Here is a 15,345-nt window from a genome sequence, read left to right on the forward strand (position 1 = left end):
GTCAAAATGAAAGATAACAGCCCCATCGAAGAAGCCTATTGAAGGCAAGCATTGTCGTATATGTAAACAAGTACGACCAAAACTCCAATGGAAAGATCACTAGTGAAGACAAACTATGTGTCAGAGATTGGAGAAGAAGCGCAGCTGATAGAGGCATCGTACATTTTGTTTTACTGGGTATACTGTAAAGGGTCGAATGTTTGTTTTATAGTAAGTAGTCATTGATATAAGATGAAATACTTTATGTAATGTTTTTTTATATATATTTTTGTTATATTTATCGGTATATAAATATAAATGCTATATTCTGTATTAATTACTAGCCTAGGATACCATTTAGAGGATATAGTATTATATAGTATATGTAAAGTACTTATATGTAACCAAAACATCCTATGAAATATGCGTGTGTCAATAAAAACAATTTGGAATGTTTGGAAAAAACAACATAGTAATAAGTTAATATGTATCTTAACATAATTAATCGATGATATTGAGTGCAGGTAAATATAATACAAAATACGTAGTATGTGGGTTGAAGTGTGATTGTGTTGTTAGCGTACAAATTGTCTCAAAAAAAAAAATATTACAATAAATAGAAAATGAACAACCGATGCTGCTCAAATATAATATCCATATTGTTATTGAAAAGACAGGTTTTAAATTTCCACCAAACAATAGAGAGACCTTGATTTTGTCATGTTATTTTTATTTTTATTAGATCTTTTCTGTCATTCGGTAAGAAATGTCTATCGAAATAGCGATAGCAACTTTTTATCGAGATCGATTTGTTAAACGAGAATATGCACGATGTAATAACAAAACTTAAACAAGAAGCGAAGGGTAGGGAATAAATAAGTAGATAGTTAGTAACATTTACAAGAGCATTGTGTTTGCCTCGTCAATCACGTGATAAGTACAATTTCCAATTCAATCACAATTTACAAGGAAAATAACAAAAATAAAACTACCATGATAAATTAATAATAACAATTAAAAATATAACATTGACAAAAATAATGATGCATCGATTCAATGCAGTGCCAATTTGCATTTGCATTTCTAGTCAATTGAAGGGAAGAGCCTTTTCAAAACTATCTTGTGTTGTTTGTTGTTTTCTGTGGGGGGGTTGATGGTATGACCGATTTTTGTGTGGTATTGAAACAAAACTATGACAAATTTTATTATTTTGAGGTAGTTATTATTGTTGAAAATTTACGAAAAAAAGTCACGAAAACTAATTGAATAAAAAAATGTCAAATTTACTTTAACTCTTTGTTTGTTATAGTTTGAGTTTTGATTTGTTTCTGATGTTCCTATTTGCGGTCTTTAAGCATATATCGTAAAAAATTGTTTTTATAATAGCTGTGTATCTATCAAAATTCTTAATTGTTTCTACACATAAAAATATATATGCGTTTAGCACTGTATTTCTCTTTTTAGCCTATGAGAACATTCCATAAGGCTCAGAGCTCCTTTAGGCAGTTGTTGACGTTCCATTTGCATCGGCATTGCAGAATTTGTCAGCCATTAGAGCTAAAACCTTCTCGAGTTTCGAATGACGATCATCGGCCGAGGCGGTAGCTCCTTTACTACCCCATAAAAATTTAATATGAAATTCAGTCCTGTAAAAAAAATATTTATAAGTTAATTACAATACAAAAGATGAAACAATACAAGTTTTGGGTTTGAATTCTCTGATTTTTTTCAATATAATTCTGATTTGGCTGAAATCTTGCGCAATGGATTCCACTTTGGTCTCCAACAGCCAAAACATGTATTGCCCCAATCGGTGAAGCTATATAAGGTTATGAATCGATTTGAACCATACTTATCAGTGTTGTTGGAAATCATAACAAAACACCTCATGCAAAATTTCAGCCGTATTGGAGATGAATTGCGCCCTCTAAACGGTTTAAATGGCTGCTAATTCCGGTTCAGGTCAGGTTAGTTTTAAGAAGTCATAACCAAACACGTAATGCGAAATTTCAGCCAAATCGGATAAGAATTGCGCCCTCTAGTGGCTCAAGAAGTCAAGATTCAAGATCAGTTTATATGGCAGCTATATTAGTTTATGAGCTGATTTAAATCATACTTAGCACAGTTGTTGGAAACATTTCAGCCAAATCGAATAGGAATTTAGACGCTCAAGAAGTAAAGAACCCAAATAGGATTATATGACAGCTATATCTGGTTATGGACCGATTTGAACCATACTTAGCCCAATTGTTGGAAGTCGCCATAACCACCACCACATGGACCGATATAGCTTATTTACAATATCAACCGACCTTCACTAATAAGAAGTATTTGTGCAAAATTTCAAGCGGCTAACTTTACTCCCTCGAATATTAGCGTGCTTTCGACAGACAGACGGACTTACATGGCTAGATTAACTTCAAATCTCATAACGATATAAAATATATATATACTTTATGGGATTTTAGACTAATATTTCGAGGAGTTCCAAACAAAATGACGAAATTAGTATACCCCATCCTATGGTGGAGGGTATAATAATATCTATGCTATTGGAGCTATATCAAGTTATGGTCCGATTCAGACCATAATTGAATTGAATGTTGGAGACCATGGTGGTAGTCGTTGTGTAAAATTTCACCTAAATCCATTAAGAATTGCGCCATTTAGGGGCTCAAGAAATAAAAATTGGAGATTGGTTTATAGGGAAGCTGTATCAGTATATATATCGATTTAGACTATATTTGACACGTTCGTTGAAGGTCATGGGAGAAGCCGTTGTACAAAATTTCAGTCAAATCGGATAATAATTGCGTCCTCTAGATGCTCTAGACGCTTAAGAACTTAAGATCCCAGATCGGTTTATATGGATGCTATATAGCTCAAGAAATCATGATCTAAGATTAGTTTATATGGCAACTATATCAAAACATGGACTGATATGGTCCATTTACAATCCTAACCGACCTACACTAATAAGAAGTATTTGTGCAAAATTTTAAGCGGCTTGCTTTACTCCTTCGAAAGTTTGCATGCTTTCGGCAGATAGACGGACGGAAATGGCTAGATCGACTTAAAATTTCATGACGATCAAGAATATATAAACTTTATAAGCTCTTAGACGAATATTTCGAGGCGTTACAAACAGAACGACCAAATTAGTATAGCCCATCCTATGGAGGAGGGTATAAAAATAACGTACTATTGTATTACAATATAATGTAGATATTAAAGAGTGCATAAGAGAAATTTAACATTAAGCGTGTAAAAATAGGGAGCGCCGCAGGTGAAAAATTTTTGTTCAATTTGTTCAATTTGTTCAATTTCAATTTTGTTCAAGTCGCAGGTGCGCATTTACTTGCCTGCGTCGCTCCCTAATTCTACACGCTTTATTCTATGTACTCTTTAATTTCCATATACAAAATATAATTAAAATATAATAAGCGTCAGGAACAATCTCCACCAAAGTTGCAGTCGGACTCATTAGCTCACCGTGCCACCAAATTCATTGCTCGTTTTGTCAAGTAGTTAATGATACATTGCAAGTATATTTAAAATTTTTTTTCTGATTATAATTAGAAAATTTGATGTTTTAATGCAGTTTCTTTCGATATCTGACACGGTCAAATACCTAATACACGGTCAAATACCTAATACACGGTCAAATACCGAGCGTCAGGAGCGTACGGAGAAGGCTTTCAGATGTTGGGCACTATGTAGACGGGGCGTAGACCCGAAATGAGGCCTGAATCCGAGGATAGTCCACTGGCTCTACAGAAGCGGAATTAGACCAATACTTTCTTACGCTTCAGTAGTTTGGTGGACTGCTATGGAAAAAAAGTGCATCGTAAGAATCATACAACAGGTTCAGAGGACATGTTGTCTTGGCATAGGCGAAGCAATGGGGACCACGCCTGCTAGGACACTGGAGATTATTCTAGATAACCCACCCATTGACATACAGATTAAGTGTGAGGCAAACACTGCGGATATGAGACTTAAGGCTCCATTCGATTGAGGATGGCAGCAGCTCATACCATCGCGGTATAATCGAGGCGACGATGGGGAACCTGGATGGAATAAAAGTGGTTGCCTATCGAATACCTGAGACGACACTCGAGATTGAGTGCTAGGCACTGCTGCCAGCGTCACAGTCATGGATTGACGGAACCCTAGTATTGCCATCTACAATCCTATGACTGAGATCTATTTTAGACTGCCTGCCCACGAACAGTCTTGCAGTGTAAGAAGAAGATTAACGCCTTCTCTGAGGATGGCACAATCCACATCGTTTGGGTGCCTGGTCATAACGGAGTAAGGGGGATTGGAAAGACAGACGACTTGGCGGTGAAGGCCAGAGGACTGCCGTCAATAAACTTTGTTAACCCGAAGCCTTTCGGGTCGACCCAGTCTGAGTCAGGGGGGCGTGGGCGAAGAATGCGCATGCAATCCTGTGGAACAGCGAACGGTTGGTAGGACGGCGAAAATCCTATGGGGGATCCAGATCGTGAGAACACGAGGCTATTACTGAAAGGAAGCAAGGAGGAGGTCAGTATAGCTATTGGGATCAAAACGGGACACATAGGACTACAAGCTCACTTATGTAAAATCGGTGCGGCAAGTGATAGCAAGTGTAGGGAATGCGGGGAAGATGATGAGACGTTGGGGCATTTCCTTTGTGATAACAGATACCGGCACTTAGATGGGGACACAATACCAGACATGAACCAACTTAGGAGCGTGGCTCGGAATTCCTAAATTAGATTTTCTTTTTCGAGGTAACTTTTTTTTAGTACTTAGATCGCAAAACAAGCCGATTACTGGCTTTGGTGTATGTCCATAGTGGCATGGGGCGGATTAACACCCACACCCTCTTTTCAACCTAACCTAAAGAAAACTCTGTTTTTAATTTACTTGAGTGACCTCATCGCAACTCCCTCTTCACAAAACTCACCTAAAAGCATCACTCAACAGTTCATCCAATCTTGATACTGATTCTTCTAAAATAATTTTTGCATTTTTACGATACAATTTCAGACTGTTGAGGAAATGACGGGATGAGTCCAAATGCGCATAGTTAATATACATTCCAAAGTCATCAGCCTTGCTCTCCCATGAAGTTATGCACATATTGTACAGAGACGACTTCTCACTGGAGTTATTAAAATTCAGGATATCAATTACCGAACGATCCTTAAGCAAAGCATAGAGGAGTACATAAGGAACTGTTGTATTCGGCGCCTGGGGATTTGAGCATTCATTCATACTGATCAAGGTAGGACGAAGTTTTGCCTCGAACATGAATGCATCATCCGTATACTTCTGGCGCAATAAATGCCAAGCTGAATCGAGTTTTTGGATCTAAAATGAAATGGTCTTTATTATGTGTCAATATTGATAAACCGTCTGTACTAACCTGAGGCATACATAAACCCAACATTATGGACGAAAAGCCAAACAGATTTCCCAAAGCCGTCTTTGTTTCAACAGCCACCTGTATCCATTTGCTTAGTAATTCCGCACGGTCCATATCCGTTTGGCAAGTGAGTATTGTAACGGCCACCATGAGCTTCATGCATTGGGTGCGCTCAATCAAATCCTGGCGAAATATTTTACCCTGAGGTAATGTCAGTAGCTCCAGACCACAACAATCCAAGAGACTGCAATCGTTCTCATTCTTCTCTTCCTCTTCCGCTTCACCAAGAGACGTAGGTGGAGCCTCAATCAATAGGCCTATGTCGATGCGCGTTATGTGTTCTGCCAACATTTTGGGCCCAGTTTCCAGCAACATCATTTTGAAAGTATTCAAAGCATCGCCATCCAAAGGTCTGTTTTCCACAGAAGGCAGTAAAAGTGTGCTGAAGTTGTCCACATCAAATTTGGAAAGCTGTAGAGAAAAAACCACATAAATATTTAAATTTAACAGAGAAGTTATCTCTGTCATGCTTACCAGTTTGACTTCGGGCAATGGCAATGTGAACAATTGCTCCTCGGCTGCTTGCACATCAAACTCGCACAAACTTTTGAGAGTTACCGAAGATGCGGACGTGCTCATAAATCGGGGATTTTTTATGACTACGCCACGATGTACTATAAATTCATTCATATCTCCAGGCATAGAGTCACCAGATCCATTGCCCGAGTCGGAACCACTCAGTTGGTAGATTCCAGCCATGCCGCCTTGACGCTGCAAAGGGTATTGATGCTCCAAGCCGCCCATCTCCTTGGGAGGGCGAGCCAAGCTGCTGACATTGCTGCGATTTGGTTTGGGTGGGGGACTGGGAGGCTTTTCAGGTAATTCTGGAATCTTACTAATTTCCAAACTCGAAAACATATTCGAAGAAGCATCCACATTGAAATCTCTTGCCAAACTTGAAGTCCTATTTAAGTTGCCTCGGAAACTATTCGTGGCTGGCCGTGGCAACGAGTGAGTTGTAAATTTGGCATGGTCGACCACATCGCCCACGGTGCAACGAGCAATAGTCTGGAACCCATTGGTGGGCAATTTTCCATGTATATTCAAATTATCCAAGTGGTTATGTAGCTGTGCATCGCTGGGAGCGCCACAAACACTGTTGCTTTTCTCCAATTGATTGAAACGTCTGGCCGAGTCAGGTCGGAAAGTATGACCATTGGAATGATTGAGATGGGTCAAGGAACCACTACCACCACCGTTCGAAACCGCTGTATCCGAAACTCCTGCGATGCCATTTCCTTGCAGTATACCATCAGCACTATTGGCACTCTCGGCGTTTTTGATGTTTGACACTACAATGGCTTGAGCCGGTGTTAGACTTTGAGATCGTTGCTTTTTTGAAGGCAATCTCGGTGCCGGATATATTTTATTACGTGGCGGCGAAGACATAGGACTTTGTTGCTGTTGTCCGCCTGCTTGACCAATGCTAGTTGGCAGTGATTGCTGATGTTGCAGCATCCCATGAGACTGCTGCTGATTCATGGGGGTACCGCCAAAGCGAAAACCGGCATTGGCTGCCAGCGGCGAATTCAATGGGCTGACACCTCTTAAACCGGCTAACATTTGGGAATGCAATTGATTGCCAACAATTTTATGACCGTAAAAAGAGAGGGGATAGTTTCGATTACAGGGAAATTGGATGCGTGCTCCCGATGCCAAAGAAATTGATTTTCCTGTATTGTAGTAAAATGAAAAAAATTTTAAATAGGATAATCCGACAAATTGTAATTAAAGAAACTCACCAGAACCAACGTAAAATGTTATTAAGTCGGGGATAGCATCAAAGGCATCCTCTTCGAATTGATATTGTACCCGTTCATACACAGTATCGGGTTGCACCAAAATCTTTAATAATAGAGAAAATGGAATAGTTAATCAAACTAGGAATTGTAAAACAGGGTTTTTCGGAATATTGCAAAAGTCAAATAGTTTCAAATGATTATCTCTGCCTATCTGATAAGGAACAAGTAAAAATGTGCTATGTTCGGCGAGCAGAATCTTGTTTACCCACCATCATGGATTGTACTAAAAACTTATAGTACAAAAAATTTATAGTTCGCACTTCTTGGGACCAAATCGGTATGTATAAGAACTATATCAGGTTATAAAACGATATGGACCCAACTTAACACGAATGTTAGAAGTCAAAACAGAACACTACTTTCAGTCTAGTTGGACAACAATTGCGACTTCCAGGGGCTTAAGATCTAAAATCGGTGGGAGCTATATCCAAATCTGAACCGATATGGCCCATTTGCAAATCCCCAACGATCTATATCAATAAGAAGTATACGTACAAAATTTCAAACGGATATATTCATTCGTCCGACAGCAATCGTGATTTCGACAGACGGACGGACGGACAAGCGCTATTTGTGTTGTTTACAGTAACATAAATGATTCATCTTGCCCAAAAAATGGAATTAAATCGTGAACATTTTCGTGCGATTATTTTTTACAACTTTCGGCGTGGATTAACTCAACAATAGTGCATCGATGAATTTATCGTTGGTATGGTGAATTCAACCGAGGTCGTAGTTCACTCCCAGACGAATAACGTGAAGGTCAACCAAAATCAGTTGATGTTCCAAAAACCATTGGTGCTGTGCGCCAACTGATATTGCAAGATCGTTAAGTGACCTATCGTGAGATTGAGACATCCTTAGGCATTAGTGGGCCCGGCATACATTCAATGTTCATTGCATTAACATTTGAGCGTAAAAAAAAATTTATTAGCGTTGGATCCCACACGATTTGTCAATCGCTCAAAATAGGCTTGTGTAGATTAGTCTAAAGAAATGCTCCAAAAATACGATCGCGGTGCTTCGAAACACGTCTATGACATCGTGACTGGTGATGAATCGTGGATTTTCTCGTATGAGCCCGAAAGTAAACAGTAGTCGACTGTATGGGTATTCCAAGATGAAACGCAAGCAAAAGTGTATAGATCTTAATGGGGAATATTTTGAAAACCCGTTGGAAGCAAACGAGTGCTCCTTTTATAGCCGAGTCCGAACGGCATGCAGCAGTGCGGTACCTTTTTGGAGAGAAGTTAGATTCTGACAGATGTCGCCAGCAATAGGGTGTGAACAGAGTGCGCGCTGATGCCAGGCGAAGCCGAGCCGAGTTTATTGGCTCCTATTTTCATAAGAGAAAAAATTTGTCTAACACACAGTAAATGCCAGAATCAGTGCAATTAATAACACAAAATAATTTGGAAAAAATCGAATTACACTAAAAAGGAATGAATTTGGTGAATTATATAATGATTTAAGAAAATATCCAGCTACATTTCAAGAATATACAACAACGAAAATTTAAACCATTGATTACATCCTGAACAAGAAACTAAACAAAAACTGGTCAAGTTTTATTAAGACTGATAGTGACTCCGAGTTAAAATAATTCTTTAATACTTTGTTTGATTCTTTTTGTCCCGCAAAGCAGGCCGAGAAAAAATTTCACTTATTATTTGATCGATATACATTTTTATACCCTGTGCCATAGGATGGGGGTATACTAATTTCGCCATTCTGTTTGTAACACCTCGAAATATTCGTCTAAGACCCCATAAAGTGTATATTTTCTTGATAGTCATGACATTTTAAGTCGATCTAGCCATGTTCGTCAGTCTGTCCTACCGTCCGTCTGTCTGTCGACAGCACGCAAACTTTCGAAGGAGTAAAGCGAGCCGCTTGAAATTCCTTATTAGTGTAGGTCGGTTGGGTTTGTAAATGGGCCATATCGGTCCATGTTTTGATATAGGTGCCATATAAACCGATCTTGGATCTTGATTTCTTGAGCCTCTATAGGGTGCAATTCCTATCGGATTTGTTTCAAATCGGTTCGTAAGCTGATATAGATGCCAAATAAACCGATCTGGAATCTTGACTTCTTGAGCATCTAGAGGGCGCAATTTTATCCGATTTAACTGAAATTTTGTACAACGGCTTCTCGCATGACCTTCAAATTTTGGTATAAACCAATCTCCCTTTTTTACTTCTTGAGCCCCAAAAGGGCGCAATTCTTATTCGATTTGGCGGAAATTTTACACAACGACTTCTATTATGGTTTTGAACATTCAATCGGACCATAACTTGATATAGCTGCAATAGCATAAATATTAATTTTTGTTTAACCTTTGGTTGCCCTGCAAGTGATGCCAGAAAAGAAACTCGACAGATGCGATCCATGGTGGAGGGTATATAAGATTCCGCCCGGGCGAACTTAGCACGTTATCATTTATTTGTCTTAAAAGAGATACCACGAAAAGAATTCAACAAATGCGATCTATGGTGGAGGGTATATAAGATTCGGTCCGGACGAATTTAGCACGCTTTTACTTGTTTATATCCACCACCATACGATGGTGGTATACTAATCTAGTCATTTCGTTTGTAACACCTTAAAATATTCGTCTAAGACTCCATAATGTATATATATTCTTGATCGTCTCGACGTTCTGAGTCGATCTAGCCATGCCCGTCGGTCAATCAGTCGAAATCACGATAGCCTATTTCGTATTTAATTACATTGGCAATTAATTGAAGCAACATTTTTATTGGCGCAGCGACATGTCGCTAATTTTGGTCATTGAACTTAGTATCATTTCTACGGAATGTGTTCGCATTTTCTTCATCACCATTTTTTTACAATGTGATTTGACAGTTTTTCGGCCGAAAAGTGGAAGTCAGTATTAGACTTAAGGCCCAATTATCTCGTTGACTAAAAAATTTAATCTCTTACACAGTAAGCCTGAAAGTATTTGACATTTGAGGGAAATAAGATTTATTTATTTGATGATTGCATTTACCGAACTTATCATCCTGAAGTTTCAATCATGCTCAGATTAGCTGATGTATATGCCTCATAAGCGTATCGTCTCTGGTCTTAAATAGGGAAGATGGCATACCATCGGATCTTTCTACCTTGTTGTTCTTCACCCCCCAGTACTGCCACGCTGTTCTCATTTGGACTAGGCGGTATATATACTTGAAACCGTCATCATGGATCGTTCTGTGGTATTCTCATTGTGGACACAATCGGATGACAATAGTTGAGAAAAATGTTCTTTCTACATCCTTAGCAAACTAGCTGTTATCATATTTCCATTTGAACCAAAGCCATCTTTGGTAGAGATTTCAGACTTCATGGATACCCCAGTCCATCTCGATTTGCCCACTTCTTGCTCTCTCTTTTTCCTGCTGAATAGATTTATCTTTTAATGCATTTTCCATGGAGTGGTGGATTGTATGCCATTCAGGCCCTACATCGTCGAGGCATCATATCGTTCTTGAAATGGGACCTTGTGAGTTTCACAATGTTGAAATCTAGTGCTGAGTTTTGGCCAAGGGGAAATTTATTAGCCCCAATTCATTATCGGGCATTCCATCGTGGAAGCTAAATTTATTGTATGGGTTCTTTGGGGAATACTTTCAGTAACCAAGAACGAATTTCGCTATGTCCTGGGTATAGGTTTGCCGTTTCATCCCTATATTATCGGGACTACAAGAAAAACTTTTTTATTAAATGGGTCCAGTCGAGAGGAATATGCCGTAGCCATCTGATGCGTTTGTAATTTTTCGACGCACAGCTTACATGCAGTGTCAAAACGTATATTTCCCTCGGCTACAACAAGAAATGATCCGACTCAAAGTTCGCTGCCCAAGTCGATCGTATGTCTAGCATCTCGAATAAATGAGTGGGTGATCTATAAGGTTTCTCACTTTTTGATCGGGGGGAATCTACGTGGATTTATGAAAATTACGATATTGCCACCTAGAGCCACTAGCTACCATAGTTAAGCTGTGGTTTTTAGTTTCAATTTATTACCAGACTCTCCATCGCAGAGGCTAAATTTTACGATCGTTGGTCGAAAGATATTCTTCGTTCCTATCTTAGTATTAAAATCCCCTAGCACGATCTATATATCATATGCGGGCCATCGTTTATATATTCTCTCTAGGATCGTAAAATATATCATTGGTCTATTCGACCTTGCCTACTGTCGGGGCATGGGCACTCGGGTGATGACTTTTATAATTGTTTTGTGTAAAATTATTTCCAATTGTATGATAAATTGCCTTTCAGGGTTTTTTTATTATAGCCACTACGTTTACATTCAAATTAAGGAGAACAAGGCATACGTTGTTTTTATTGATGTGTGTTTTTCCGTTGGCTACCTGCTGACGATGATTTTGTTACTGAAACCACATCAATGATAGATCATTGATTTGGAAGTTTTGAACGTACAAGTGTGACCTCAGGTATATAGCCACCGTATTAAGGTGCGTCCATTCATAAATACTTTTTAGTAAAATATTGCAAAAAAACTTAGTAGAAATAGGTGTTCGTTGATCGATTTGTGTCATTCATAAAGTTCAGTCAAACCTGAATAAGGGATTTTCTATTTAAGTTATCGAATACAATACAACATGTAATTCAAGAAGAGCTCTTTTAATACGGAGAAAAACAAGGAAACCTGTACAATGAACCTAGCCCAGTTTGAAGCAACATCAGAAAGATGCAACTTGGCAATTGTTGATGGACCAGTAAGTGAACGGAGTCGCATGTCCCTAAAAAACCATGTCATGGGAAGCTTCAAATTTCTTAAGTCCACTACCAAAAAATGGAGAGAGAGAACCGATTTAAATGCTATAGCGCTAAAGTCCCTATGAAGCAAAACATTAAACTTCCCGCATATATCTGATCAAGTCATTTCTGTAGCGCTCGCTGTCTTTTAGAAGTTTTGTTATTCTGAAAGCGCTTGTTGCTTTTTACAGAAAAAAAGAAAAATATAAGTCTGATTTATTACAGAAATTGTTCGAAATAACCAAGGTAAAAGGCGAATTAATGTGCAAAAAGATGAGAAATTCTACTAACTACAAGTTGAGAGCAAATACCGCATTGGCTGTTGCAGTGAGAAACCTGCTGGTGCCAATACCATACACCCATCCAAGCGATAGAGAGCCATGGATGCGAATGTCTCCACATTTTCCAACTCAGCGATACTTGATTGTTCTGAAAGTAGCATGGACCAATGCGGCAATAGTGCAGATAGCCCTTGGAAGGATTACAATGCAAAATCAAAGAGAAAAAGAACAGGCATTGCAAAACGCCTTGTAGCAATGGTCTGCCCCCAGCCTCAGTCAGTCAGTCAGGAACCCACAAGACTATATACAAGGAATCTGGTCGGGTGAAGCAGTATTTGGTAAGCACGTTTTATCTGGAGAAGTAAAGCATGCACATTGAGGGCAAACACCTTGAGAGCGTTGAATATCAAGCCCTGGTCTTCATAAATGAATCCAAAGAAATTAAGTTGAATGCGCTCAATTAAAAGATGGGAAAGCTCAAACAACCGAAGAATGACTCCAGATTATGTTAAATGAATTCAAGATCAATTGTGATGATTGTTGCCGATACAACAAGCGTAATGCCGGTATTTACGCTTGTTGTATCGGCGACATGCGTTTTAGTTCGACTGCAGCAAATTTTTGAAGAGAAAGGTGATCTCACACCCACGATGGACGATGAGCTTTGAAGAGAAAGGTGACCTCACACCCACGATGGACGATGAGCTTTGTGGATCGACTAGATCACCAAACATCGAGTACGTCTTTGTGTAGGATTTAATGAGTAATTATGATGAAGTGAAAGCAGCCTTCAGAAATGGTAAAACTCAGATTTAGGGAACAGACGACTGAAGAGACGACATGAAGTTTCTCTTCCAGCTCACTCGTGTCTTCCTTCACTTCTCTGGGAGCAGTGAATTTCCTTTCGAAAAGTTTAAGCAGATACCAAGAGCTATTCTACCTCTTCTTGCGTTTATTCTGATACCTGAAACCCGGAACAGGTTGCGTAAAATTTATTAATTTATTTCATTGTCGTGGGCTAATCATTGGTGTGGTAGTCAATTGTTTCGCGCTGAAGATTTTGAAGAACTATCTGTAGTTCTGAATTACTAATCAAAAGCTTTCAAATGCTTGAAGACATACTGGAAAAGATATGAATTTCTTTTTTTCATATTACCCGGAGCAACCAGTGCTGTGAGCGTGTGATAAAAGTTATGCAAGACTTATATAACTCCGGCTGCAATAAGGACAATCTCCCGTTTAAATTCACCCTCTCCAATGAAAACGAGGATATTTAACTTCCTTGAGTAAGTATGGCCTGGAACGAGCTCTTGATTTAATTTCTTGAGCCCCTGGAAGCCACATTTTTTGTCCGATTTGGCTAACATTTTGCATGTGGTGTTCTGTTATGACTTCCAATAACGGTTCAAATCGGTCTATAATCTGATATAGCTCCTATATAAACCCATCTCCCGATTTGACTTCACAAGCCTCAATTTTTGTTCGATTTGGCTGAAATCTTGCATGCGGTGTTCAGCTACGACTTCCAACAACTGTGCGAAGTACGGTCCAAATCAGTGATATAATTTCCATGTAAACCGGTTGACAGAAGTTTGGTATGTAGAATAAGAGTATGCCATTCAACAAAATTTATTTTGTATACATTTTTAGCTGAATCCATGGTGGTGGATTCAGCCTGGTCGAATTTAGCACGCTTTTATGTGTTTTTGCTTTAAATTCGGCCTATCTTAGTGTTTGCCTTTTAATTGGAATATACTACCCAATACCTCCTCTCACTCGTTTCCCCTTTAATTGGACACTAAAAAGAAACAAAAAGAAGAATAAGACAACAAAAACCACTCACCTTGTTGATAACGAAGTGAAGCACAGATGTTTTAGTGCGACACGTAAGGACATAGTTATCCGGCTGGGATGTGCAATCTCTAATCAGAAAATCTCCTTCACGCTGAACAATCTCTTCGGCACGTTGGCGTGGCAATGGCCCATGATACCAGGCGTGTGAGCGCAAATCACGTGAATCCAAGCCTAATTCCCATTCTAGGGCCTTCTTAAGGGCCAAAACTTCTTGTTGTTCATTCGTTTGAGTTGTTATGGAACCCATCATTGATGGTTGGCTAAATGATCCACCACAATTGGAGGATTCGTTGTCCATATCAGCTGCTGTTGAATCCTTCGCTTTTGAGCTATTGCTGTCCGTCTCGAGTTCACCTTTTTCGTTGATGTTTTCAGCACGGGTTTTCAGTTCTTCATAGCTGCGTCGAAGAAAACCAAATCAAGGGATACCATCAAGGTATTTCAACCCCATTCATAGCAGGGACAGCAGTTTTGTGGAAACACAACCACAATTTACCACAACAAATAGAAACAAATTTGTAAAATTGAACATTTTTTATTGTTATTTGTCACAAACTTAAGAAAATATATTATAGGTATTTTTGATTTTTCTTATACTTTTCAGCAAAAGTTGGCTTAGTTACAAAGTTCACTGTCCCTCATAAGTTTTCACATTTTTAATCAATTTTTTTCTTACATTCATATCCAGAGAATTCGAAGTACTTTTATTGATTTGCAGTGTCAAAACGTATATTTCCCTCGGCTACAACAAGAAATGATCCGACTCAAAGTTCGCTGCCCAAGTCGATCGTATGTCTAGCATCTCGAATAAATGAGTGGGTGATCTATAAGGTTTCTCACTTTTTGATCGGGGGGAATCTACGTGGATTTATGAAAATTACGATATTGCCACCTAGAGCCACTAGCTACCATAGTTAAGCTGTGGTTTTTAGTTTCAATTTATTACCAGACTCTCCATCGCAGAGGCTAAATTTTACGATCGTTGGTCGAAAGATATTCTTCGTTCCTATCTTAGTATTAAAATCCCCTAGCACGATCTATATATCATATGCGGGCCATCGTTTATATATTCTCTCTAGGATCGTAAAATATATCATTGGTCTATTCGACCTTGCCTACTGTCGGGGCATGGGCACTCGGGTGATGACTTTTATAATTGTTTTG

The 15,345-nt window shown here is 38.9% G+C and overlaps 1 protein-coding gene across 1 annotated transcript; it reads right to left on the reverse strand.

The window, feature by feature from the left end:
- Positions 1-249: 249 nt before the first annotated feature.
- LOC106083672 (breast cancer anti-estrogen resistance protein 3 homolog) lies at positions 250-14,896 on the reverse strand. The gene is made up of 7 exons (XM_059364805.1): positions 14,858-14,896; positions 14,171-14,579; positions 7,198-7,300; positions 5,930-7,128; positions 5,396-5,866; positions 4,934-5,340; positions 250-1,625 (listed from the first exon to the last, which is right to left on the reverse strand). Exons 2-7 carry the CDS (start codon positions 14,477-14,479, stop codon positions 1,478-1,480), a joined length of 2,637 nt encoding a protein of 878 aa, XP_059220788.1. The 5' UTR covers positions 14,480-14,579; positions 14,858-14,896; the 3' UTR covers positions 250-1,477.
- Positions 14,897-15,345: the final 449 nt, after the last annotated feature.

The sequence above is a fragment of the Stomoxys calcitrans genome, chromosome 3 (genome assembly GCF_963082655.1).
Source record: "Stomoxys calcitrans chromosome 3, idStoCalc2.1, whole genome shotgun sequence".
In the NCBI taxonomy this organism is placed as follows: Eukaryota; Metazoa; Arthropoda; class Insecta; order Diptera; family Muscidae; genus Stomoxys; species Stomoxys calcitrans.